Raw genomic sequence first — 25302 nt, 5'->3', positions numbered from 1 at the left:
GCTGTATGTGGGACGCGGCCTCAGCATGGCCGGAGAAGCGGTGCATCGGTGCGCACACGGGATCAAACCCCAGCCGCCAGTAGCAGAGTGCGCACACTTAACCGCTAAGCCACGGGGGCGGCCCAAGAGTAACTTTGGAACTTCAGTTATGATCATCCAGAAGACAATCTTTCCCCCTCCAAAATTAAGTCAATATTTTTGGAAGTGCTGTCCAAGTTGTTAGGGGCCCCCCCTGCATTGCACTGGATAAGGAGGCCTGAAACTTGATTGTCTTTCAGCACAAGGACTTGAGTTAGTGAGTATCAAGAGATCATCACTTCCTTTTCTCCCTGGATAGCTGACACAGGACAGGAGGGCTGGGGGCTCGTTCTGATACTCTGAAGCTCCTTTTCTGGAAACCCACTCTGATGTTATTTCTTAATGTATCATAAGACTTGTCCAGCCTCCACACTCTCTTATACACCCATCTCATCAGCAGAGCTACCCCGTAGGTTTAGGATTCTTATTCCCACGTGGCTAGTGAATGGCAAGTAAGGCCTCAAGCCAGGTCTTTGGGTGCTGTCTGGTCCTTTCATGAGAACCACTTTGATAGGAGAAAGGGAGTGGGCTGCGAGTGAGGCACATTAAGGATGCTGACAACACACCTCATCTCCTGTACCATTTTGCGCAGGGCCAGCCTGAAGTGGGAATGACGTTCCCCCCCGTCAATTCCTAGTTACGCCACCTTGATTCTCACACTTAAATTCCCAGTAAATATATTCTCCACTGAACCGAGCTGAGCGAAGCGGGCACCCCATGAAGGCTGAGCAGCCGCGGCGAGCCCGCCCCTCAGCAGCGAGCCTGCGGCCGTAGCCCCCGCTCTCTGCACACAAATGCCTGGGGGCCGCGCCGGCACAAAGGGCGCGCGTGCACGTGGAGGGTCACCGGGCCCCAGGGCGGGGCTCCCCTGCGCGCTCCGCGGCCGGCGTCTGGGTGGGAGGAGCTTGTGCGGGGCTGGGCGGGGCTGGGCGGAGCCTAGACGGCGGGAGCCGCGGCGCGGGGCTGGCGCCTTCCGAGCGGCGTGCGACACTGTGGGGTCCCAGGGGCCGGCCGCGCGCAGACCGTCGACACTCGGACAAACATGGTGTGTTCCCCGGGAGAGGGGAGCGGGGCCACTCCCGCGGACGGATCCCGCAAGGAACCCGGAGCCCCCACCCCGCCGGGAAGGAGGCGGGGGCCGTCAGGCCGCACTGTCTCTTTAAGATGGTGTTCCTGCTAACACCGATGGTGAGTAACCTGGCCCCAGGTCCCGGGAGAAACCCAGAAGAGGTTTGGTCTGGATAGGCGGACGAGAGTTCAGATCCCTGGGCGTGGAATTTGAGGAAGTTATGAATGGGGTGGCGGGGGGAGGCGGGGGGAGCACTCTGTTTTGAGCCAAAGCCCGCAGGTACCTTGTAAATTTTAACAGGGCTCCTGGAGAAGGCGGTGAGACTAAGCAAGGCCAAGTTCCAAAGGGAGGAGAATCCCCCCCCACCCCCCGCCTTCAGCGCCCACACGGCATAGTCCTTCATCATCTCGGTAAGCCAGTAGCCTGTGAACTAGTGGGGAGAATGCAAGAAGCTTCAGGCCTCTGCGGTGGGTGGGGTGGCAGTGAACCGACCACTGCCGGTCATCAGGTGGCCTTGGGCACCCGGGTCTTCACAGGTTTCCTGGGCTGAGAGGTGGAGCTGTGCGTGCCTGTTGGCCCCGCCCACCGATGGGGCACGCTGCAGCCCCCTTAGGAACTCAGAGACAACAGCAGCAAGCAGTGGAGAGGTGGCTGCTGGCACTGTGCCTCCCTGGCGCCCATGGGGGTTGGCCCCCTGGGCACGTGGGAGAAGACAGAGTGGTCTGATGATACAGGGTGCGCAGAATGAGGATTGTGAGGTCACAGAGGAAGTGGGATGCCGCAGATGGGGCCTGGGGCTGGCTGCCTGGCAAGAAGAAAGGTGTTGCCCAGGCAGACCAGTGCTTTCTGCCCGTGGAAGGCAGTCTCTGGGAGGTGCAGGGCACACCTGGTGCCCATGGTGGACTGATGAGTCGGGTGAGGCCATCCTACCACAAGGGTCCCCCTCCCCATCCTACACAGGAATGAAAACAGTCCCATGTCTACGCTCTGGAAGCCTAAATACCACTCACACCATGTGGAGGGAAAGCAGTCGAGTTACTGAGTGGCACATCCTGCTGCCCGCCTTTCTCCCAAACCTCCTCCCGGACAGACCAGACTTGCTCTGTCCAACCCCAGCTCTGTGAGCTTTCTGTTCTCCCTGAGTAGTTGACTTCCAGGATTTGGGGTTCCAGGGCTCTGGGGAATATGCACTGGAGAGCAGATGAGTCCCGAAGATCACCACTGACTCCCACCCTCCTACTTCTCCAGATGCAGAGGCCTCCATGGCTGTGATAAGCCTTCTGTTCTTGGCAGTCATGTATGTTGTTCACCACCCCTTGATGGTCAGTGACCGGATGGACCTGGACACACTAGCCAGAAGCCGGCAGCTGGAGAAGCGGATGAGCGAGGAGATGCGCCAGTTAGAGATAGAGTTTGAAGAGAGAAAGCGAGCAGCTGAGCAGAAGCAGAAGGCAGAGAACTTCTGGAGAGGAGACACATCCAGTGACCAGTTAGTGTTGGGGAAGAAAGACATGGGGTGGCCGTTCCAGGCTGATGGCCAGGAGGGGCCGCTGAGCTGGATGCTGGGAAACCTGTGGAATGCTGGCCTCTGTTGCCTTTTTCTCATCTTCGAGCTTCTGCGACAGAACATGCAGCACGAGCCGGCCTTTGATTCCAGCAGCGATGAGGAGGAGGAAGTCCGTCTTGTGCCTGTCACCTCCTACAACTGGCTTACGGACTTCCCCTCAAAGGAGGCCCTGGAATCCTTTTACAAACTCCATGTCCAGAATGTCATCCGTGACCTGCCCTGCACCTGCGAGTTTGTGGAGAGCTTTGTGGACGACCTCATTGAGGCCTGTCGGGTGCTCAGCCGCCGGGAGGCTCACCCGCAGTTGGAGGACTGCCTGGGCATTGGGGCTGCCTTCGAGAAATGGGGAACCCTACACGAGACCCAGAAATTTGATGTCCTGGTGCCCATTGTCCCCCCTCAGGGCACTATGTTTGTGCTGGAGATGAGGGATCCAGCCCTAGGCCGCCGCTGTGGTTGTGTGCAGGTGGAGTCGGAATGCGTTTGCAAGCGTGAGAAGCTTCTGGGGGATGTGCTGTGCCTGGTGCACCACCACAGGGACCACTTGGCCCTCGTGGGCAAGAGTAGCAGCTCCATCAAGGCGGCTCTCTGCACCGGCTCTCACCTGGATGTGTGCAAGACTGTACAGTGGTTCCGGAACATGGTGGGCAATGCCTGGGCCCTCGTGGCCCACAAGTATGACTTTAAGCTCAGCCTCCCACCATCCACCACCACCTGCAAGCTCAGGCTGGACTACCGCTCAGGCCGCTTTCTCTCAATCCGCTTGGTCCTGGGGGTGCAACGGGAAGACACCTTGGTCTACCTGGTGAGTCAGGCCCCTGGCCAGGAACAGCTCACCAGTGTGGACTGGCCAGAGTCCTTTGCAGCCTGTGAGCACTTGTTCCTAAAGCTAGTAGGGCGTTTTGCTCCGGAGAACACCTGTCACCTCAAGTGCCTCCAGATCATTTTAAGTCTCCGGGACCTTCAGAGTTTACCCCAGGGAGCATCCCGTCCCATCCTTACCTCTTACCACTTCAAAACAGCCCTCATGCACCTGTTGCTACGGCTGCCCCTAACGGACTGGCAGCACAACATGCTTTCCCAGCGGCTCCAGGACATCCTCTGGTTCTTGGGCCGTGGCCTCCAGCAAAGATCCCTCCATCACTTCCTCATTGGTAACTCCTTTCTGCCCCTGACCATCCCGATCCCTAAGACATTTCGGAATGCTGAGCCTGTCAATCTCTTTCAGCACCTGGTGCTAAACCCCTTGGCACATTCACAGGCAGTGGAAGAGTTCCACAACCTTCTGACCCAAGTGAAAACTCTGCCCGGTGCCGCGCTGGCTGGGGCACATTAATGTAAAGGCTATTAAAAAAAGGGGAGAAGGTATTTCTGATCCCTCAGGCTGCAAAAGAGTTTATTTTTCAGATACATCAGTGGGATATGTGACCTTCACCTCGCAAATAGGGGCTGTGATAAATTAAGACACTTTACAGAGTGCGTGAAGTGGTGATGAGGATGGGGTCCAGCCTGCAGGGCCTAATCTAGGGTGGGTCTTCTGAGGTTTTCTTCTCCTCACTTAACTTTCATCATGACCCAAAGAGGGCCTAGGGAAACGGATGTTATGGGAGGATCTTGCTGCTACAGAGTTGAGATCCAGAGGGGGCCTGTGAAGTTGTGTTTTGTATCAACACTGGAAGCAAAAGAGAACCAGAGAATACCTCCGTTCTAGCTTATTCATTTTTGTGAATGACTCCCAACACATTCCTTGTAAACTGGTTTCCCTGTTGAACTGTTAGCTTAATTCACATCCAAGCTGATAGCATTCCATTTTATCCCAAATACTGTGACGGCAACTTCTCATATTTTAGGATCTACTTTTTCAGAACTTCATTATCTGAAAATATAACCAAGATGTTTATATTCCATTTTCTTAATTTAGCCCTATTTTCATATGACAATATAACTTTTCATGTGTCTGAAAAAAATTCCAATACTATCCAAATAATTTATTAGCACTGATTGACAAACAAACATTGTCAATGGTGACTTGTCCCAGAATTGAGATAATGTATTTACTAAAATTAAAGAGCCAAAATCTGATGAGCTTCTCAGTGCCTGGAAGCAACATTATAAAACCCTTAATGAAGACAATCTTTTGGGGGGCTCTGAGATGAACAATTACTGTTTCTGGGGGAGCCACTTGTTTGTTAAATGGAAAGAAGGTTGAGCCACCATGTGTAGCTGTCTGTGCTTTTTCTCAGTCTGGTAATGCCTTTGTATTCCCTTTTCAAAGATCACAAAGGGATTATTTGAACTGTGTTTGCGGTTTTGTAAAGTGGGGTCATCACAATCCAGGCCCATTGCCAGGGTTGGACGGGAAGGGACTGTGCAGCAGTCCAGTTCTAACAAACTCTGGATTCTGGAGATGTGGTTGGTATATCTTTCCCTTCTTTTAAACCCTTGGGCATCCTGAGGAGGAGTGCTAAGAAATGTGACTCTAGCTGTGGGTGTGGTTGTTTTGGGAATACCAATGCTCTTCCTACCCTGCATGCCAGGAAGATCTGCTGGGGAGGAGAACCTGGCCCCACATTTAATTTGACTCAGGGGGGTTTAGATCCTGGCTGTATGGGCTTTGGTTGTAGAATCCACACCCTCCCCCCAGCAAAAATAAATTACAAGTGTCCCAGAAGCTGATGCCAGTCAATAGTTGGGGCTCCCACTGCCAATAGCTGCTGTGTTCCCCTGTTGTCTGCTGGTATCTGCCAGGTACTGCTTTCGAGTTAAGATGCAATGATGGTTGGTTCGATGCTAGTGGGATTTTCATGTTTTATAAACATTCATATGCCTTTTGTTTAGAAAATAATTTGCTGGTGTTTTGCTTCCAAATCAATAAAGGAGGCTATTTTCTGTATCAGTTGGCATCCGTGCAATGACACACACAGCACATCAGCATTCTCACATGCCTGTTCCCAAGAAGTTCATGTTACCCTGATAGCTTCATCCAGTACATCCTGGTATTTCTCAACGTACCTTGAACCCGTCTGCCCTGTGGTTTCCCAGTGGCATGGCCAGTAGCCAGAAAAGAATAATTCAGAATATGAAGGAACATTGAAGGTATTCATTTGCATGGTGCCCTAAATATCAGCCAAATTAAAAGATCTCAGTGGCTGCAAACAACATGCGTAAGCTCTAGAAGGCATAAGTCTGTCAGGTAGAAAGAAGGTGGTATGTTCTAGAACTGCATGGGTTCTAGTCTAGTAAGAGGCAAGAAAGAAAACGTAAAGTTATGAGTGGGCAGAAGACTACAAAGGGAACAGTCAGTGAAGCCTGGGTGGGGCAGAGGGTGTAAGAAAGAGTATAGAAAAAACAAGTAGTAATGGAAAGAACAGAGCTGGAGTGCTCTGGGAATACTCTTACAATGAAAGTGGAAACTTCTCCAGATATGTAGGAAGCTGAGTTTTATTCTGAAACAATACCTGGCTGGCACCCAGGATATAACAGCAGTTAAAGTAATGGGAATCCTTAGCGTCCATTGAGCACTGCCAATGGTCCACGCACTGGGCTAAATGCTTCACATCTGGTAACTCATTTAATCCTCACACTATAACCCCATGAAGTGGGTGCTTTATCTCCATTTTACTATGAGGAAACTGAGTCACAGAAAGGGTACACAACTTCCCCAAGGTCACACAGCTAGTAAATAGCAGAGTCTGGAAGAAAATACCTGTCCTAGCAACCTTCCAGCATGGTTTTGGGAATAAAACAAGATGTAAGGGTTAAAGTGCTTGGAAAAGCAAAAAACGTTATATTAATTTTAAGATAAAGGGTAGCATGTTGTTTGGAAATTCTAGAAGACAGAAATTGTTGGTTCTTAGCCCAGTCTTTAGGAGGTCAGGAATTTCATATCACATACAAAAATTAAAGGCATTTGCTCAGAGGCCAAAATGAATGCAAAGCCATTTCAACTACATGCCTGTTGAGCCCCAGTGACTTGATGGTTTATATCATGAACTACATTATGATATAAGCCTGCTGCAGCCTGGAAGGTCGGGGCAAATTTGAAGGCAAAAGATTGCTTGTTCAGGTAGCCAACTGATTGACACTATTGTTCCTCACCTAAGCTAAGGCTGTTTGCCCTCCATTTTGAGGAAGTAGAATCTTGGCGAGGAGTGAAATGGGGAAGGGGAACCAGTGCTGCTTTTCTGGCAGACAAGGAGTCGGGGAGGGGCCCCACTACTTTATTTTTGTACAAAGGAAATGAGCTTTGCATAGCACTGATACCACTGATAAATCATTCACTCTTATGGCACCCTCATAGTCCTAACCCCAAACAACAAAGACGGCATTCAGAGTGGGAGGTGAATGATCTGTGTGCCTGCACCCAGTGGGCCTGGCCCACAGAAACGCAGGGGGTGGAGCTGGCTCTGCCTTCCAGCACATGAGTCCCAAGCAGTCAGCTCAGGAGGCTCCATTATAACCAGAGAACAGCCTCATGCCTCACCTAACGGGTCACCTAGTAGCCTCCTCTGCCAGGAGTTCCAAGCCAGTTCTTCAGAGGCTCCTCATTCAGTGCAACCTACCACCCTCCCAACCCCCACTGCTCTTAGTTGGCACACACACGGAACCCAGAGGATCACAACCTGTTCCCACTCTCCTCTCTCAAATGCACAGTGCTCCACTTCAGCGGCCCGGGGTTCCCGGGTTCAGAACCCCGGGCACAGACCTACACAGTGCTCATCAAGCCATGCTGTGGCAGCATCCCACATACAAACTAGAGGAAGACTAGCACAGATGTTAGTTCAGGGACAATGTTCCTCACCAAAAAAAAAAAATCAAATGCATTCAGCACAGAGGGAACAAGTGAGTGAGATGACAGGGACTCTAGTGTACTCTGAGCCCATGTGCTCACAAGTTTAATCTAATACCTAATTCCTCATCAAGCCCAGAGAAAGACGGTTTTATCATCACTATTTTATAAATGGGGAAGAAAATGAAGCCCAGAGATGTTCAGATGCCCAATCCAGGATTTAAACTTGTCTTCCAATATCGTTCATTCAATACATACTTAAGTACTTGCTGTGTCCAGGGCTAGCACCAGGCCCTGGGAAAACAATGGTGAGCAAAGACACAGCTTTGTCCTCATGGAGGTGACAGTCTATGGAGGAGCCAGACATGAAAGAGTCACCCCAGCAGATGTAAAATTGCAAAGGTGACAAGTTCTACTAAAGCCTCCAGTAAGAACAATTGAGCGATATCAGGGAAGGCCTCCTTGAGGAAGTGACGTGAACTGAAACCTGACGGTAGCTAACCGGGTGAAGATGGGCATGAAGAGGATCCTATGTGGAGGACGTGGCATGTGCAGAGGCCTTGTGGTGGGAGCAGGCATGGTGAGGGTGAGTCTGAAAGAAGGTCCAGGTGACTGGAGGGCAGGGAGCAAGGGGAGGCAAGGTGCAAGATGAGCCTGGAGAGGCTGCAGGGACCAGACCCTGCAGGGCCTTGTAGATCACTTTAGAAGTTTCCAGAGCAGTGGAACTTGAGAGTGGTTTTAGACTTTGGGGAGGAAGTGACAGGTCGGATTTGTCCTTAGCAACCACCACCCTGGGCCCAATGAGAAGCGGGTCAGAGTGGGTGTGGGGCTGCTGCAGATGAGCAAGAAAATAATGTGGATGGAAAGGAGAGATGCAGGATTGAAGAGATTTTTTAGGAAGTAAAGAGCTCAACGATGGATTGTACAGTGTGGAGAGTGAGGGGAGGGAGGCATCCAGGATGGCTCCTGTGAGCTGATTTGGGTTCTTGGGAGGCTGTATTCACTGAGACGAAGAATACTGTAAACTTTTTCTCTATCCCACACTGCCTTACGCTAAAGATTTGAAGGTGGTCGCTGGGAGCACAAGTTCCTGAAAAACCAAATAGGTGTAAAAAGTGGTTTTCAACAAAGGGTAGTGCTTTTTGGTTGCCAGAATGACTGAGGGGCACTGATGGCATGGAGTGGGCAAATGGTGTCAGGGTTGCTGAACAGTCCTACAAAGAGAGCAAGAGTCCCACACGTCAAGAACTGTTTCATCCTGAATGCCAATAGCATCCTTAAGAAACACTATAAAATGCCAGGTGTGTATTATAAGAAACTATAGGATGTTCTAGGGATATTTGGAGGAATTGTCCTGGCCTTTTCCTCCCATAATACAATTCTTGGGATCAGATGAAGCAGAATGAAGGGATAGGTGGCACATGACACCCGTCTCATTTCCAACCTTAACTTTTTTTTTTTGAACGGGGGGTGGAGATATCCAGGAAGCTTTTCTCAAAATTCTGAACAAAAACGATGGCCTTCCTTTAAAAATCTACATGCAACATTTTGCATCTGTCCTTCCCCTGCCTGGAACGCGCCTCATTCCGGTGTGGGCTCCTTTTCATCTCCGTCCCACACCCAGCCCATCACTTGCTACCTCCTTAGCGTTTTGCTACCCTCACAGCACAGGTCGCTATGGGAAATCAACTCGTTTCCTGGTAATCCGCTTCCCCCATTAGAAAGTAAATTCCGTGAAAGCAGAGCCCTCGCCCTTCCTGCTCCACGCTGGGTCCTTAGCGCCCAGTTCCGCGTCCAGCGCCGAAAGCAGGGAGTTTTCATACCATTTCGGAAGGGTGCACGAACCCGCTACAGTACAACCACCGGATCCCAGTCCCGAGCCCTCAATCCGCGACGTCTCACTCCTCCGCGGCTGGCGCGAACCTTTTCCCGCGGAGGACAAGGAGGTCTGCGCAGGCGCGCCCCTGGCCCCGCCCACAGGCGACGTCACTCGGGCCGTTACGGCGCGCAGGCTGTTACGGCGCGCGATTTAAACCGCTCCAGCGACGCGGGGAGAGAGATGGGAACTCTCTGCCCAGGTGAGGCTGGGTGGGAGGGGGGCGCTGCGGGGGGGGCCCGGCGCGAAGCGGTGCTCCGAGCGGGCAGGGCAAGCGGGCCTGAGCGGGGAGTGCGGATGTTCTCCGCCTTGTTCTCTGCGGGCCGAGGGGGAGTGAGGCCGGCGGCGGGGAAGGGACAGGCGGCGGGTGGAGTGCGCTCCGCCAATCAGGACGCGGCTCTGGCCAGCGTCGGGAGCGCGCGCGGGCCGGCCCCACTCGTCGGTTCCCGAGCGGGGTGTGGGGCGCCCTCCCCGCTGGGGTCCTACACCGTGCCTGGTGTCTCTCCATTAAGAAGGGGGTGTTCCTGGAGTGCACGTTAGTTAGGACCCTCGAGGCGTTGTGGTTACCGCTGTATGCTTAGCGCGCACGCATCTGGTTTTACATTCGTTCAACAAGTACTGAGCGCTCCCTTTGGGCCAGACCCTCGGTCAGGTGCAGAGATACAGTAAAGAACAAAACAGACACGATCCCAACCTCTGGGAGCTTGTATTTTAGTTGAGGAGACACAGTAAACAAACGAAACAATTACAGATGAGGCTGTGATTGAGAAAAGCGGAGTGGGGGAGGGGCCCCTATGGATTAGGGATTCAGGGAAGATCTTAAAGCAGAGACTGGGCAACGTGTTCCAGGCAGAAGGAGGCAGTGCAAAGGGCAAGCAGGAAAGCCTGGCTTGGGCTAGGATGGGAACACTGGCTAAATAGTGAGGTCACTCAGGTAGCCAGGGACTTTGTAGGTCTTGGTAAGAGGTTTGGAAATTTAGAGTTACGTTTTGGACATAGTAAATGACTTACCCGAGAGACAGTCAGGTGAAGGAGTAAATAAACACTTGGATAAGAGTTTGACACTTAGGGGAGTGATATGGGTCAGGAAAGTGGCCCATGGATTTAGAAATAAGTTTGGACATCATCATCATCATCATGTAGATCGTAAAACCGTGAGATGACCGTGAGATGACTAGGAAGACCCTGTAGAGAAAGCACCCAGGGCCAACATTTAGAAGCTGGATAGGGAAGGAAGAGCTGGAAAAACTCAGAAGAAAGTGGTATCATAGAGGCCAAGATTGTTTCACGAAGCAGGAGGTTGTCAGCTGTTTCAGATACTGTTGACTCTCAAGAGAGATGAGACCTGAAAAGTGACCGTTGGATTGAGTGACCTGGAAGTTGCAGGTGATTGTGATAAGATGCTTTTCATTAAGTTGGGGGATGGGAGCCAGACCGGAGGTGAGGAAGTGGTTGCAGAAAGTGTTTTTGAGCTCAGTAACCATCTGTTGAATGAACAGGTGCATGATATTAAAGGCAACGAGGGAAATCAAAGAATATTCCAAGAATTGAAGCGTGTGTCTAATTCCCATCTTGAGTCTCCCTCCTAGACAAGTTCCTCCCTCAGTGCTTCCTATTTCTGTTAAGGTCTCTTCTGCCAAGGTCCAGTTCCCTTCCTTACCTTGCAGTGCCCACACCGAATAGTCACAAGCCTTTTTGGTTCAGTCTCTAAAAATGCCTCTTGCCTCCTTCCGTTTTTACTTTTTCTTTTGTTTGTTTTGACCTCAGCTGAGAGTCATGTTAATCATACACTTCAGCTGGTGGGAAGCTATTCGGGGAAAATGTAAAGTTCTTGTATTTTTTTTTATTCTCTTTTGTCTCTATTCACCACTCCTTTTCCCTTTCCCCTCACATGGGCAATCATTTAGTATTTATTGTGTATCACTGTTTTTAGTGTGTTCCTATAAAATGTTATATTGTACTTTTTTTTTTCTTTGTGAGGAAGATCAGCCCTGAGCTAACATCTGATGCCAATCCTCCTCTTTTTCCTGAGGAAGATTGGCTCTGAGCTAACATCCGTGCCCGTCTTCCTCTACTTTATATGAGACACTGCCACAGCATGGCTCGACAAGCAGTGTGTCGGTGCGTGCCCGGGGTCCAAACCAGCGAACCCTGGGCCGCTGCAGCGGAGAGCGTGCACTTAACCGCTTGCGCCACTGGGCTGGCCCCCTATATTGTGCTTTTTTTTATATCACCAGTTCTGAACCAGCTGAGATGAACATTCTTGTTCTCATTTGGAGGATGAAGAAGCAGGTGCTTGGAGTATTTACTTGCTTGAAATTTCTCCAGCTGGTTAGTGATGGAGCTGGGGTTTGAAGCCAAGCCTTCTGATTCTTAAATCTGGAAACTCCCTTAAGGTCTCTCAGTTCCTTCATCTCTTTCTTCCAGTGATCTTGTTTCTTGCCCTACCATAATAGGCCATAGCCACTGACTACCGTAGTCACTCCGTGACTTTGTCATTATCAACAGCTGCAACCACTCTATCTCAATCTTAAGCACCCCACTTCCACTCATATCTTTCCACCTCCCTCCCCCTTGTTCCCCGACGCCAACAGTCTTTTGACCCGGCAGACCTATGTTCTGCTTTTCACTGTCCCTCATCTCTCATGTCCTCGTTCCCCTCCTTACTTAGCTTACATGCCGTGGTCAGTCAACATAATCGCTCCCTTTCATACACCTGTAACTCCTTGCCGTCTTGCTTCTTTACACCCGCTTGACAAAATCATAACCCTGGTTAATCCCGGCTCTTCCCCAGCCACTGCACACTGATAGCTTCAAGGGGCCCTAGAGCTGCCCAGCAGTCATGCTGTGTTCCCTGCTTCTTCCCTCTCCTTCTCCTGGATGACTGTTCCCTAATCTCCTTTCTCTCCTAAAGTCGCCAGTACCTCGTCCCTAGCCCTCACCCTTAGCTGCTGAGTTTTTGGTTTTTATTCACCTCCTATTTTACTAAGAAGATAAAAGCAATCAAAAGAGAACATCCGCAAGTCTGCCATTGCACCCCCTCCCCTCTCTGCATCTGTGCCTGTGTTCTCTGCCTTCCTGTTGCTATGGATGGGCTGTCTGTGCTCTCAGCAAAGGCAACACCTTTACCTGCTTGAGTACATTGTTTAGCAACTTTTCCCCTTTCTTCTGCATGATCTCTGTGAGTATTGGTTCCCCAAAGATGTCCAGAACCAGTGAATGTGTTATCTTACATGGTAAAAGGGACTTTGCAGATATGATTAAGTTAAGGATCTTGAGATGAGGAGGTTATCCTGGATTATCTGGATGGGCTCAATATAATCACAATGGTCCGTATAAGAGAGAGGGAGGAGGGTCAGAGTCAGCGAAGGAGCTGTGATGACAGAAGCCAGAGGGTGAGGTGATGGGAGGAAGGGACCACAAGCCAAGCAATGTAGGCAGCCTCTAGAAGCTGAAAAAGGCAAGGACACAGATTCTTCCCTAAAGCCTCCAGAAAGAATGCAACTCTGCTGACATCTTGATTTTAGACTTCTGACTCCAGAACTGCAAGACAATACATTTGTGTTGTTTCAAACCACTAAGTTTGTGGTAAGTTGTATAGCAGTGATAGGAAACGAATATAATCTCTTTGCTTCGTTCTTTCTACCAAGCTGGGATTTTTTCCGTCTTAAAATTACTTTCTTGACCTCACTTCCCTTTCAACTGCCTCCCTCCCATTTCTCTCCTTTTATAGCATAAGTCCTTGAAACCCTTGTCTCCACTTGCTGTCTCCAATTTTTCTTCTCCCATCTGTCTTAAATAGGTGCCTGTTTGACTTTCTCCTCCTCCCCCTGCTATTCTAGGAAAACTGCTCTTGTCGAGATCACCGGTAACTTCCAGGTTGCTAAACCAATCATCAGTTCTCAGGCCTCATCTAATTTGACCTCATTTCAGACCTCATTAATTTGGCAGTGAATCGTCAGAAACCATCACCTCTCAAGACACCCAAACTATAGAGGTTCTAGCCATAGAATATTAGAGTTGGAAAAGGTCTTGATGGGAAATGTGCAGTGAACTTCCAGTCCTGTGACAGGCCCCAAGCCCCTCTTTAGATACGGGAAATGTGCTGGTGAGGTTTCTTGAGCAAATGTTTTGTTCATCACTCCTTCCTCCCCTGAAATATTCTCTTCACCTGGCTTTTAGAACACCACGTTCTCCAGGTTTTCTCTCTACCTCACTAGTTCACATTCCCCATCTCTTGTGCTGGTTCTTTGTTCCTTCCTTCTCTTTAAACTTTTGAGGTATTCTAGATCTCAGCCTTCTGCTCTTCTCTCTCTACACTCATTTATTTGGTGTTCTCATCTAGCCTTAGGGCTTTGAATACTCTCTGGATGCTTACGATATCCAAATTTATATATCCAGCCCAGAACTTTTCCCTAAACTCTAGGCTTAAATATCCAGCTGTCTACCCTACCCTAGTTGGATGACTAGTGAGCATCTCAAGCCTGGCATGTCCCAAACTGAGCCCTGATCTTGCCTCCTTTCCCCACAAACAAGCTGCTCCTGTGGTCTTCCTCTGTCAGGTCACGGCAGCTCCATTTTGTCAGTTGTTCAGGGTGACTTTGGAGTTATCCTGATTCTTCTCTTTTCTCCCATGCCCCGCATTTAATCCGTCAGGAAATCTTGTTGGCTCTGTCTTGAGACCATACCCAGCGTCTGACCACGTCTTATCACCTCCACAGCTACCTTTCTGGTCTGAGCCACCCTCATCTCCTGTCCTGGTTATTGGTAGTCGCCTCTTAGTTGATCTTCCTGCTTGTCAATTCTTGCTCCCTTTTCAGTCTATTTTCAGCGTAGCAGCCATAGGGATCTTCTTGAAGCATAGGTTAGATCACTTTATTTCTTTTCTCACCACCGTCCTATCACTTCCTTTCTTGCTCCACGTGAAAGCCAAAGTCTTTACAGTGGCCCGGAAGTGGGGCTCCTATGCCTCTCCCAGTTGTCCTCCCTTGCTCTGACTAGTTGGTGCTCCTGCTGCAGCAGGCCCTGGAGAGCCTGTCTCACTCCACTTGGCCACACTGGCCCCCTTGACGTGCCAGGCACGTTCCCACCTCCGTACTTGCTCTTCCCTCTGCGTCGATGTAGCTTCCCCCAAAGATCTGCACGGTCTGGATTCTGATGTTCCTTTCTTGGTGAAGCCTTTCCTGACCACTGTATTTAAAATGGCCTTCCACCTCCACTCCCCCGTCCTCCTCTTTCCCCTCCCATGCTGTGCTTTATCTCCTCTAACATGCCATCTGTTTTCTAACTACTTCTTATGAAAAGGTTCAAACACACTGGGACACTGAAAGACTAAGACAGTAAACAGCTTTATACTCACTACCTAGATGCAACTCTTGTTAACATTTTGCTGTGTTTTCTTTATCCTCCCTCACACACACACATCTTTGGCTGATTCGGTAACAAGTTGCACACATTGTGTCACGTTACCCTAAGTTGTTTCTCATGGGTCTCCCAGAAGTAAGAATATTCTTCTATATACCATAATACCGTTATCACACCTAGGGAAATAAAAATCAATTCCCTAATGTTATCTGTTATCCAGACTATATTCCACATTTCCCTGTTTATCCCCTAAATGTTGTCTATTGCTGATTTTTGTTTGACCAGGGATTGGCTGAAAGTTCAGATATTGTTTTTAGTTTGTGTGACTCTCTGGTTTCATTTCGAGAAGAGTTCTACTTTTTTTGTATGTGTGTGTGTGAGAACGATCAGCCCTGAGCTAACTTCTGATGCCAATCCTCCTCTTTTTTGCTGAGGAAGATCGGCCCTGGGCTAACATCTGTGCCCATCTTCCTCTACTTTATATGGCACGCCACCACAGCGTGGCTTGACAAGTGGTGCGTCGGTGCGCACCCGGGATCTGAACCTGCAAACCCCGGGCGCATGGAACGCGCACTTGACTGCTGCGCTACCAGGCCGGCCCCACCTACTTTTTTTTTTGATGTTGATTTGTTTAAGAGACTAAGCCGGTTGTCTTGTAAACTGTCCCACATTCTGAGTTTGTCTGAAAGTTTCCTTGTGATATCATTTAACTTGTCCCTCTAGCCCTTGTATTTCTTATAAACTGGAAGTTAGATCTAAAGTCTTAGGTTAAACATCTTTGGCAAAAGTATTTCATGGGTGATGCTATGAATTTTATATTTTGTCCCATCAGGAGATGAGTAAGTTTCAAGTCTCATTTTTAGAGAAGCTATGTTTGCTTGGTTAACATGCTGACTGCTAGATCTTTCGTTGTAAAAGACATTTTTCCCTTTGCAGTTAGCAAGTAATCTGTGGGTGATTCTTTGGAACATTCTATTTATTTTCCTATTTGTGTTGCTTATTCTGTGTCTCCCTGCTGGGATTAGAACCTAGCCTGTCTGACTTGATAGCCCATACCTCACTCTTATCTCAGCATCTTCTCTCTCTCTTGCCTGGCGTTACGGTTATATGCGTCTGTTGTTCTGTTAGTTTGTGAGCTTATCAGAGGCAGCGACTTTTTCTTACCCACCTTTCTATCCCATTTAGTGCTTTAGATTCACAATAGCTGCATAGTGGATATTTGTCTCAGATCAACAAGGAAGCATCAGAAACCCATCACTCCTCAAGAAACCCAGACTGTAGAGGTTCTAGCCACAGAATATTGGAGCTGGAAAGGATCTTGGGGGGAAATGTGCAGTGAACTTCCACCCCTGTGACAGGCCCTAAGCCCCCCTTTACATGTGGGAAATGTTGTTGAAGGTTTCTTGAGCAAGTGTTTTGTTCCATCACTGTCAGGAACAATGAGTAACTCTTCTTCAGATACACGTGGAGACCCCCAGAGTGCCTCCTTACCTTCAGAACGAGTGTTCTCGATGCCCTTGCCCAGGAAAGCCTCTCTCAGTATTCCTGATACCCCAGTCCTTAAAGACTTTCCTCAGAATGACGATGAAAAGGAGCGACTGCAGCGGAGGCGCTCCAGGGTCACTGACCTGCAGTTAAATGCCGACTCGCCTCATTTCCTAGCCTCCCCCTCCAGCAGGTGAGTGTATTCTGGGCTGCTTCCTTGGGGTGGCCACCTTGATGTGGGTCTGGCGTCTCCACAATACCTCACCGGTTCTGGGTCTGGATTTTGACAAGTTAGTGTTGTGGATCCTTGCCAGAGTGTTTTGTTTTTGTTTTTTATTTAGGAATATTGATGTTTCAGCTACGATTCCTAAGTTTACAAACACACAGATTGCAGAGCATTACTCCACCTGTATCAAACTATCCACTGAAAATGTGAGTGTCTGCTGGTTTATCAGTGAAGATTTTGCAACTTGATCACAGGGGAAACTAGTCTTTCTTATTCTGTAGAGAATGCATGATCAATGATAATTGTGTACTTTTATTCTCCAGCGACTCTTCTTTTGTTTTTGGCTGAGGAAGATTTGCCCTGGGCTAACATCTGTTGCCAGTCTTCCTCTTTTGTATGTGAGCTGCCACAGCATGGCCACTGACAGATGAGTGGTGTAGGTCTGTGCCCGGGAACCGAACCTGGGCTACTGAAGCAGAGCTCCCTGAACTTAACCACTAGGCCTCTGGGGCTGGCCCTCCAGCGACTCTTCTTAATGCTCATGTTTTTCAGTATGGTTTTACTGTTTCTTATAGACTTTTGGTGCTTCTTCTGAGAGGTTGCCTGCCACCTGCAGTGTATCCAGAGAGGCAACATGGCTTAGGGGTTAATAATGTGAGTTCAGGAGCTAGATAGATGGATAGGAGATTGTGGAGCTAATTGTGAGTTCTAGACCTAGCCTGAGGTGGAATCCTGTCTCTGCCACTTACAAGCTGTGTGGCCTTGGCCTCTGCTGCTTACAAGCTGTGGCCTCTGTAGAATGAGAATGAGAATAGTACCTGCCTCATGGAGTTGTTCTGAGGGTGACTGAGTCCCTTTGTGTGCAGTGCTTAGAACAAGGCCTGCACACAGTGAACACTCAGGGACTGTGTGCTTTCACTCTCCAGGCCTTGAGAATGAGGAGGTACACATGTGGATGTAGCTGTGTCACCAGGTGTTTGTGGGAAGTGATATCTGGGGCGAGATGTGGGGTATTCGCGTATAAAAACTAGGCTTCCTGTCAAGGTAGCATTATTTACATGAGCCTAAGCAATAAATAACCTTCCTGCAATTTTCTGTTTTCAGAAAATCACTACAAAGAATGCATTTGGCTTGCACTTGATTGATTTTATGTCAGAGATTCTTAAACAGAAAGACACTGAACCGACCAACTTTAAAGTAAGAAGAATGTCCACTTTTTCTTGCATCTGAATTAATAATGAGAATTATTTCTAATACTTAGCATAGCACAATAATTGAATTCTACAAATACATGAGAGCCTTTCTTGTTTAACACATTTTATTAGCTACTTTGTTTTCTTTCCTAAACTGATGAAATGTAGAGAAGATATCTTTCTGTTATGTTCTGTTTATTCTCTATCATTCTTAGGGGAATCTTTGTCACTTTTTACTTAAGGGCAAGTAAATATTTCATGAAGCTTGCTGTATTTTGCCTGTTCAGAAGTTCCTTTTTATGCATACCATGAGTACAGCTCTGCTTGTTTGTCTAGGTGGCTGCTGGCACTCTGGATGCCAGCACCAAGATCTATGCTGTGCGTGTAGACGCCGTCCACACTGATGTATTCAGAGTCCTTGGGGGACTGGGCAAAGATGTGCCGTCTCCGGAAGAAGTCGAGAGCCTTGGTGCAGGTACGTGGGTTGGGATCTGGATTTAAGGGGCTTTTTATAGGGTGTGGCAGGTAGTTATTTGAGTAATATACTGGAATGAAGTCACAGGAAATCAATTTTCTCGTTCTGTTAAAGACATGGACATTTCAGCATTGTATATGAGAAGATACGCAAACACTAGAGTTTAACTTCAGAAAAGAGAAGGACCTTATAAAAGCTTTTAGATTTTATTTAGGCAAGACTGAGTAAACATCACCAACTAGGAATCTTCTGAATTGGGGGTCTTTGGAAAGTGACTTGTATTAGGAGCTAGATACTTAATCTAGTAGTGTGGTTTCTCTAAGCTGCGGATTAGATGTGCCTGTTGCTTTGAGAGAAAGGCACATGTTTAAATTATGATCACTCTTTAGAGATTTGAAGATCTTGAATTAATAAGTTCAATTACATGCTCCAAAGCAATCCTTGCAGTGCGCAGTCTCATTCCTTCCTTTAGAGGAAAGTGCTGCTGAAGCGGGAACAATCAAAAAGGCTCCAAAGCCAAAGAAGAAGCACTCCTACAAAACCATCGAGCAGAACGTAAGCAACCTCAACGTCTCCGAGGCAGATCGAAAATGTGAGGTGAGGAACTGTGTGCGCGCTGTGGTCGCTGACAAGTAGGAACCTCAGGCTGAAACTTGGCAGAGCTAAGCCTGCCTTTCTGGTATGTGCTTGTTTAGGCCTCAAGGGAGTAAAATATTCAACTTGTATCTGCATTATCATCCTTTAGCTTGATAGTGAGGACTGAAGGGGTAAGTCCCTGTTTTTCCTTCAGTATTTCAGAATGATTGAGTAGCAAGAGATGGTAAATTACTGAGAAATCTGATTGATTAAAACATTTATTTTCTTTCCTAGTACTTGCAGCCGTGACGATGCTAGCTAACATTTACTGTGTACTTACTGGGCACGCTCTGCTGCCCTAAGCCTGTGACCTATGTTGACTCATTAATCCTCACAACATCCTTGTGACATTTTATGAAGAGGAAATTGAGGTGCAGGGCTGTTAATTAACTTGCCCAAGATGATACAACTAGCAAGTAAGCTAGGATTTGAAGCTAAGTGGTCTGGCTCCAGGGTCCTTCATCTTAACAGCCTTACCATCTGGCAAATCCTAAAGAATCTGCTGAAAGAAATGGTACCAGAGGCCTCATTTGTAATTAGCACAATTAATTTAAAGCAAACAGGTGTCACTACAAAATTTTTTAAAATTTTGCTGTTAAAAACACTATCTCATGAACGTTCTTGTATATATTATCTTTGTACTCTTCTGGGAGTATATCTATAAGAAAATTCTGAGACATGGAATTTCCATTCCCCTCAAAAAAAGGTTGTACCAATTTACTCTCCCACCAACAATGAACTAGATTACTTCTTTTACCTCCACAACATTCGTAAATGGTACTTAAGGTCACGAGACTAGAATTGACCACCAAGGGAATGGTCATATGTAAAAAAAGGACTGAGCCCTGGAGTACCCCAATCTTAAAGAGTTCAGAGAGCTGAAGAAGAAACATCCAGTAGGTAGGAGGAAAACCAGGAGAGTGTGGTATTCAAATAGAAAGTTTCAGGGAGGAGGGAGTGATCAACCATGTCAAATGTGGCAAACTGAGGCCACTGGTGAGCTTGGTGGAGGGGCCCTGTGGAGCTGAAACTCATACCTCCAAGGAAGGGCTGCCACTTGGCTGGTGCTGGTGTCCCTGAGTCGGGAGGAGAGGACCCAGACCTCTGAGGAGGGCATGCTGGTTGATGCTGGTGTCTCTGAGGGGCACACAGTGAGGCTGGTTCTGTGACTGTGAGAAAAAGTGCAAATTGAATTCAGCTACTGGGACAGATAGGACCCACTACATCTGGGGAGAAGAAGCACAGCTGGGTGACAAAGGAACAGGAAGCCTACAAGAAGCAAGTCCTTGCTCATTTTTCTAGCCCTGCAGTCTCCCTCTAGTGCCCCCTATTGGTGGAGCCCAACAGGGAGCTGCTGGCAAAGCTGAACCATCCCAGACCCAGCAGCACAGAGCAGAGGATGGAAGGTGGGTTTGGAGCTGAGAGGTAATAGCTTAATAACTAGCAGAGAGGTAAAGTGTTGTAATATCTGCTTTTATTTTGTTTTTGTTTTTTTTGGTGAGGAAGATCAGCCCTGAGCTAACATCCATGCTAATCCTCCTCTTTTTGCTGAGGAAGACTGGCTCTGAGCTAACATCTATTGCCAATCCTCCCCCTTTTTTCCCCCACAGCCCCAGTAGATAGATGTATGTCATAGCTGCACATCCTTCTAGTTGCTGTATGTGGGACACGGCCTCAGCATGGCCGGAGAAGTGGTGCGTTGGTGCGCGCCTGGGATCCGAACCCGGGGCCGCCAGTAGTGGAGCGTGCGCACTTAACCGCTAAGCCACGGGGCCGGCCCAGTATCTACTTTTAAAAAGGTTCTGTTGGGTGGGGTGGGGAGAGAAAGCAAATATGAAAAGTGTTACCCTTTGGGGAATCTAGGTAAAAGTTACACAGAAGTTCATATTACTGTTTCAACATTCTTGTAGGCTTGAAATTTTTCATAATGGGGGGAAAACAAGTGGAATGAAGACACCGAGTATAAGCTCTTCTTTTGAGGAGTTTTGCTATAAATTGGAACAGAGTAATGGGGTAGCAAGTAGAGAGGAAAGTAAGGTCTAGAGGTTGTTTGCTTTGTTTTAATGGGAGTATGAACAGCATGTTTACTTGTCGATGGCAGCAATCTAGTGGAGAAGGAACTGTTGAGGATGCAGAAAAGAGAGGAGACATGCTGGAGTGGGGTCCTTGAGCATGTCAGAAGAGAAAGGAACAGACAGCATAGTTGGGGCTCGGCTGAGGAGCACCCACGGCTGATGGGAGATGGGGTTTGAGTGTGCGTGTGTGGGAGCATTCTGGGTATTCTCCTCTGGTTGTGTCTTTTTTCCCCCAATGGAATAGGAAGCCAGATCATCAACTGACAGTGAGTTATGGAGGAGGAAAGTGTTAGAGGTTTGAGGAGAGAAAAAGATGGGAAAGAGTCAGTTAGGGTGGTGGGTGAGTGCATGGACAAGGGAAATACAGTTTGTTTGCCAGACGACACTTAGGATCTACTTGAGGGCAGCGGCAGATGGATTTGAAGTGAGGTCAGTCAGCATGACTTTGTGTCTTTCTCCAGCCGTGGTTAGCTGAGTGCAGGCATGGGGTAGGCAGAAAGCTGGATTTAACAGAGGATGTGTTTAGCTGAGTGAATATAACACCGCTGGAAAGGGCACTGGTGTTAAGAGCATGTGCAAGGGAGTGGTTATAGTCATTGCTTATGGAATTTTAGCTGAGAAAAGAGGGGAGTGAGGGACAGTGGATTGCAGGGCCTGGTGGGGTCCAAGACTTCATAGTGCTGGAGAGATAGGAGTTGGGCATCAGAGAGGGGCACTGGAATTGAGCACGTGGAGAGGTTACAGTCATGGTTCCTGATTTCATTCAGGGAACAGGTAAGGGAGCAGGGCGGTATGGGGATCACGGTAGGATGTCTCCGAGGCCTGGGGTCCTTAGGATGAAGTCCAAGACCATTGAAGGAGGAGGGTATCAATGAGCTGAGAGGCCAGAGTGTTGGCTGGATCAATATATGGATATTGAAATCACCAAAAACTACCACAGCAGTGAAGTTGGAGAATAGGAATGAGCCAAGAGCTAATAGTAAAATCTTCCAAGAAGGGGCTAGACCTGGGGATTGGAAGATGATCGCAACACAGATGGGCAGAGGGTGGTAAAGTCTGATGTGACCTTCAAAGCTGAGGGTTTTAGGAATTGGGAAGGAGAATAGTCTGGAAGCTGTAATGAGCAGCAAGGAAATCACCCATCGCACCTCTCGGCCAGTGGTTTGAGGGCTGTGGGAGAAGAAGCAGCATCGTTGGGCGGGCACTGAGTTTCATTAGAGCAGTGCTTCTCAGCCTTTGTCATTATCTCCCCCCTTCAGAGCCTTTTTGGATATTTTGTTCCTACCCCTCCCTCTTGAAATTATTAAGGAATAAGATTTTGTGAGATAGGGTTCAGGGTCAGAGAACCACAAATTATTGTAATTTCTAAGGTTTTTTTCACCCTCTCCCAAGAATCAGTTTTCACCCCCTTGAGAGTGATATGGCCCCCACTGAGAATGGATGAGTTAGAGCAAGTAGATGGAGAGAACCTTGAAGAAAGAAGTAGGGAATATAGGGAATTTTGCTGATGACTGACTGAGTGTAGAAGGGCCCTGGGGGAAAATATCAGTTAGAAGGAGGAGATGAGAACTAAAGAGGGGATGTCAGAGCCGTATAGGTTTTAGATCCTGGGAAATGTAGAATCCTGGGGGTCTTGGGTCTTGTATGTGTGACTAATAAATAAAGGAAATAAAGGGCAATGATGAGATTAGTCCTAGTGGTCTCACGCAGATGGTAGTGGTGAAGCTGAGCACACAGGGTCTCGGGGGCTGGGGTGAGGGGCCTTGCTAAGTGCCCTCTGAGGGATGGAGCAGTTCTACTCTGGGCTGCCTGGTGGCTCCAGCCTGTGGTGGGGTGAGGACTGTGTGTGGATGGGCAGGGAACGGCCCGAGGAACGTGGAACCACTGAGGCCGAAACCGAAGAGGGAGGGGAGAGGCAAGGGTAGCAGGCACTTTGGGGAAGGGAATTGTGCTCTTTTCCTTTATCTGTGTGTCGGCACTGACTCAGGGTAGTGCCAGATTTGGAGGCGAATGATGTAAAGTTCAGATCCTGGTTCCACTCTCTTAGCTCTGTGACCTGGGGAAAGACTCTAAATCTCACTCTGTTAAACTGTAAAAACAGGTAACACTGGTCCCACCTACGTACGGGATTTGTGTTAGTGCATCAGTTCTGGCGAAGTGCTTTATCCATGGCGTATGTTGTACACATCTAAAGGGGAGCCATGAAATCCTCCCCCACCTTCCCTTCCCCGATTCTTGTCTTTTTCCTCTTCTCAGATAATCTGAATATTTATTTCACTATCATTCTTGCTTTTGCTTCTGGTTCTACAGTGAAATGTTCGATTTAACAATATGGGTAGAAATTCTGTTTTCCAACCATCCTTTTTGTTACCAGGTAGACCCAATTCTGGGGAGCTTAGGAGGCTTGCACTAGCCTCTCCCATTGTTAGAAAACGAGAGTACGCAGCACTGCTCCCTCTAAACCTGCGGTTGTCAAACCGTGGTATATTTATGCCAAGTAAAATCAAAAGAATCTTGAAGAAACACCAAGTATCCCAGTTCTGTAAAGCTTTTTTTGCTCTGTAATTTGCCGTAAACTTGTAATAGCCAAAAGTACGGAAGATTAAAAGGGGAGGTATTGTCACAAACTTAAAATGTGAAGTTTCAGCTGTTTATGAACTTGCATTCTCTTGGAAATGGCATGGAGATTAGAAAGCAGATGTTCTGTGGATGTGTGTAGACGAGTGGAGAACACTTGTTTGTGTATGAGCTGATCTGTTTTGGACACAGCTCTTGATTGTGCAAAATGCTTGCTGTCCTGGGATATTCCAACCTGATTATGCTCCAGTTCCTTATACCATGAGAGCACAGATGGATACAATGCAAGGAAGTTCAAGGCACAGTCTATAGGAGATCAGAGAGGGTGGAGGTCAGAGTTTTATCGAAGAGGTGAAGTTTGAACTGGGCCTTAAAGCGAAGGGTAGGTGTTTGTCAGGTGGACATTGCCAAGAAGGTGATTCTAGGCAGAGGCATAAGCAAAGGCCACGAAACAGGAAGGTGCTAGTTCTTTAGGGAGCTGGACAGTGACAAGTTTGGCTAGAGTGGAGGATTCACTCGTAGGCTGAAATGACCCCGGACTTGATCCTGCAGTCTGTTGTCTGCCAAGGCCGCCTTTTACTGTTTCTCTTCCTTGCTGTGGACCCTTGTTTCAAAAGGTTCATCTACCCAAACTATGCAGTCAGCAATAATTCATTTCCCATCAAATTACTTTCAAAGATGTCAGTCAGATCTAATTTACATGAAAGAACCATTGTTCTCACACTGGCATGATATAATTCTAGACAAAAGTGAAGAAAGTTATGTTAGTGTTTTCAGCTTTAATGTGAGTCAATGTATAGTTTCTGTGTTGACTCTTTGAAAGGCTGAGTTTCATTAACTACTCGCACAAGACCTCTAGGGAGTGGGGCTCCAGATGGGAAACCATTGCTCTGGTTAGCATTTGAGGAAGGGAATGGGAGTAACAACACTGGTATTTTTAGGATAGGACATGAGAGAGACCAGAGACAAGGGTTAACTCAGGTGAGAGTTGTATTGGTGGCAGTGGGGGTGGGAAGGGAGGGATAGATGGTGGAGACACACCAGGAGGAAAACCCACCAGCCTGTATAACTGACTGGATGAGGGGTAAGGAGACAGGGAGAGTGTGGAGGTGACATGTGCTCCTCTGGGACTAGGAAGATGATGAGATGGGCTTGTTGGGAAGGTGAGAGGAGAATCTCAGTTCTGGTGGGGTCAGGCTCAGAGATAAGGGGGCCAGGAAAGCCAGAGTGCCACTTCTGTTGTCATATCCAAGGCCCCCTCTCTTCATAGTAGCCACATCTTGAGACATCAGGAAGACCTGTGAACCTAGTACCCAACCTATTTCCTGTCGCAGGGCCACCTGTAGAGTCCCAGGTAGCTTCTGCCCTCTTGCCACATGTGCATGTGTCTGCCCTGTCCTTGTTCTTATGCCCTGTGTCCTTTTCTGCCTTTTCGGTTGGTGTCACGTGGCTGCTCCACTCCCGTTCCTTGACCCAGTCTTGGGGGCCTTCTTACAGCCTCTCCCCTGTTTTACCCAGTCATCTAGCCCTGCTGGCTCTGCCTGTCCTTTCCTGGGTCTCTTGGTTGTGTTCTTCCAAATCTTTGAATATTTCTGTTCAGAGGACTAATGGGGTCTTGTGAACAGATCTATCACACAGGCTTTTTAAATCAGCAGAATTGGTTGTGATGGCGTTCCTCTAGAGATAGCCGTTTACAGACAGTGGCTTGTGGAAAGAGACCAACAGAAGGATCCGTGTCCAAGTATACTGTAAACAAACAAATTGACACAGTATAAGTTTGTTACCGTTTACTGTGTATTTAAGGATGTACAATTATTCATCTGAGCATGTGCAGCCTTTCTTTTGAGTTGGTGTCTGTTGGGATGGGAGTTCACCTGATCAGTTAGAAAGCC

The 25302-nt window shown here is 48.2% G+C and overlaps 2 protein-coding genes across 9 annotated transcripts in view; both read left to right on the top strand.

Annotated features, from left to right (window-relative positions):
* The first annotated feature begins 1034 nt into the window (after positions 1-1034).
* Positions 1035-5607, top strand: ITPRIPL1 (ITPRIP like 1). Of its 6 annotated transcripts, XM_058534545.1 has the most exons (4): positions 1035-1266; positions 1448-1557; positions 2108-2267; positions 2396-5607. In XM_058534545.1, exon 4 carries the CDS (start codon positions 2410-2412, stop codon positions 4048-4050), a length of 1641 nt encoding a protein of 546 aa, XP_058390528.1. In that variant the 5' UTR covers positions 1035-1266; positions 1448-1557; positions 2108-2267; positions 2396-2409; the 3' UTR covers positions 4051-5607. The 6 variants fall into 6 exon arrangements, with proteins under 6 accessions (XP_058390528.1, XP_058390530.1, XP_058390526.1 ...); XM_058534547.1 differs by lacking the exon at positions 2108-2267 and having other exon boundaries at positions 1462-1557; XM_058534543.1 differs by lacking the exon at positions 2108-2267.
* Positions 5608-9502: 3895 nt separating this feature from the next.
* The window catches only part of NCAPH (non-SMC condensin I complex subunit H), a 37018-nt gene continuing 21218 nt past the window's right edge, over positions 9503-25302 (top strand). The window contains exons 1-6 of one of the 3 annotated variants that reach the window (XM_058534540.1): positions 9503-9581; positions 16178-16421; positions 16570-16660; positions 17559-17651; positions 17984-18122; positions 18595-18719. In XM_058534540.1, the coding sequence (XP_058390523.1) occupies positions 9563-9581; positions 16178-16421; positions 16570-16660; positions 17559-17651; positions 17984-18122; positions 18595-18719 (711 nt within the window). In that variant the 5' untranslated portion in view covers positions 9503-9562. Of the gene's footprint in view, positions 9582-9896; positions 10766-16177; positions 16422-16569; positions 16661-17558; positions 17652-17983; positions 18123-18594; positions 18720-25302 lie in introns of those variants that run through there. The other 2 variants (XM_058534541.1, XM_058534542.1) reach the window with 2 other exon arrangements.

The sequence above is a fragment of the Diceros bicornis genome, chromosome 40 (assembly GCF_020826845.1).
Source record: "Diceros bicornis minor isolate mBicDic1 chromosome 40, mDicBic1.mat.cur, whole genome shotgun sequence".
Classification (NCBI taxonomy): Eukaryota; Metazoa; Chordata; class Mammalia; order Perissodactyla; family Rhinocerotidae; genus Diceros; species Diceros bicornis.
This window is presented reverse-complemented; position numbering and strand designations above follow the sequence as displayed.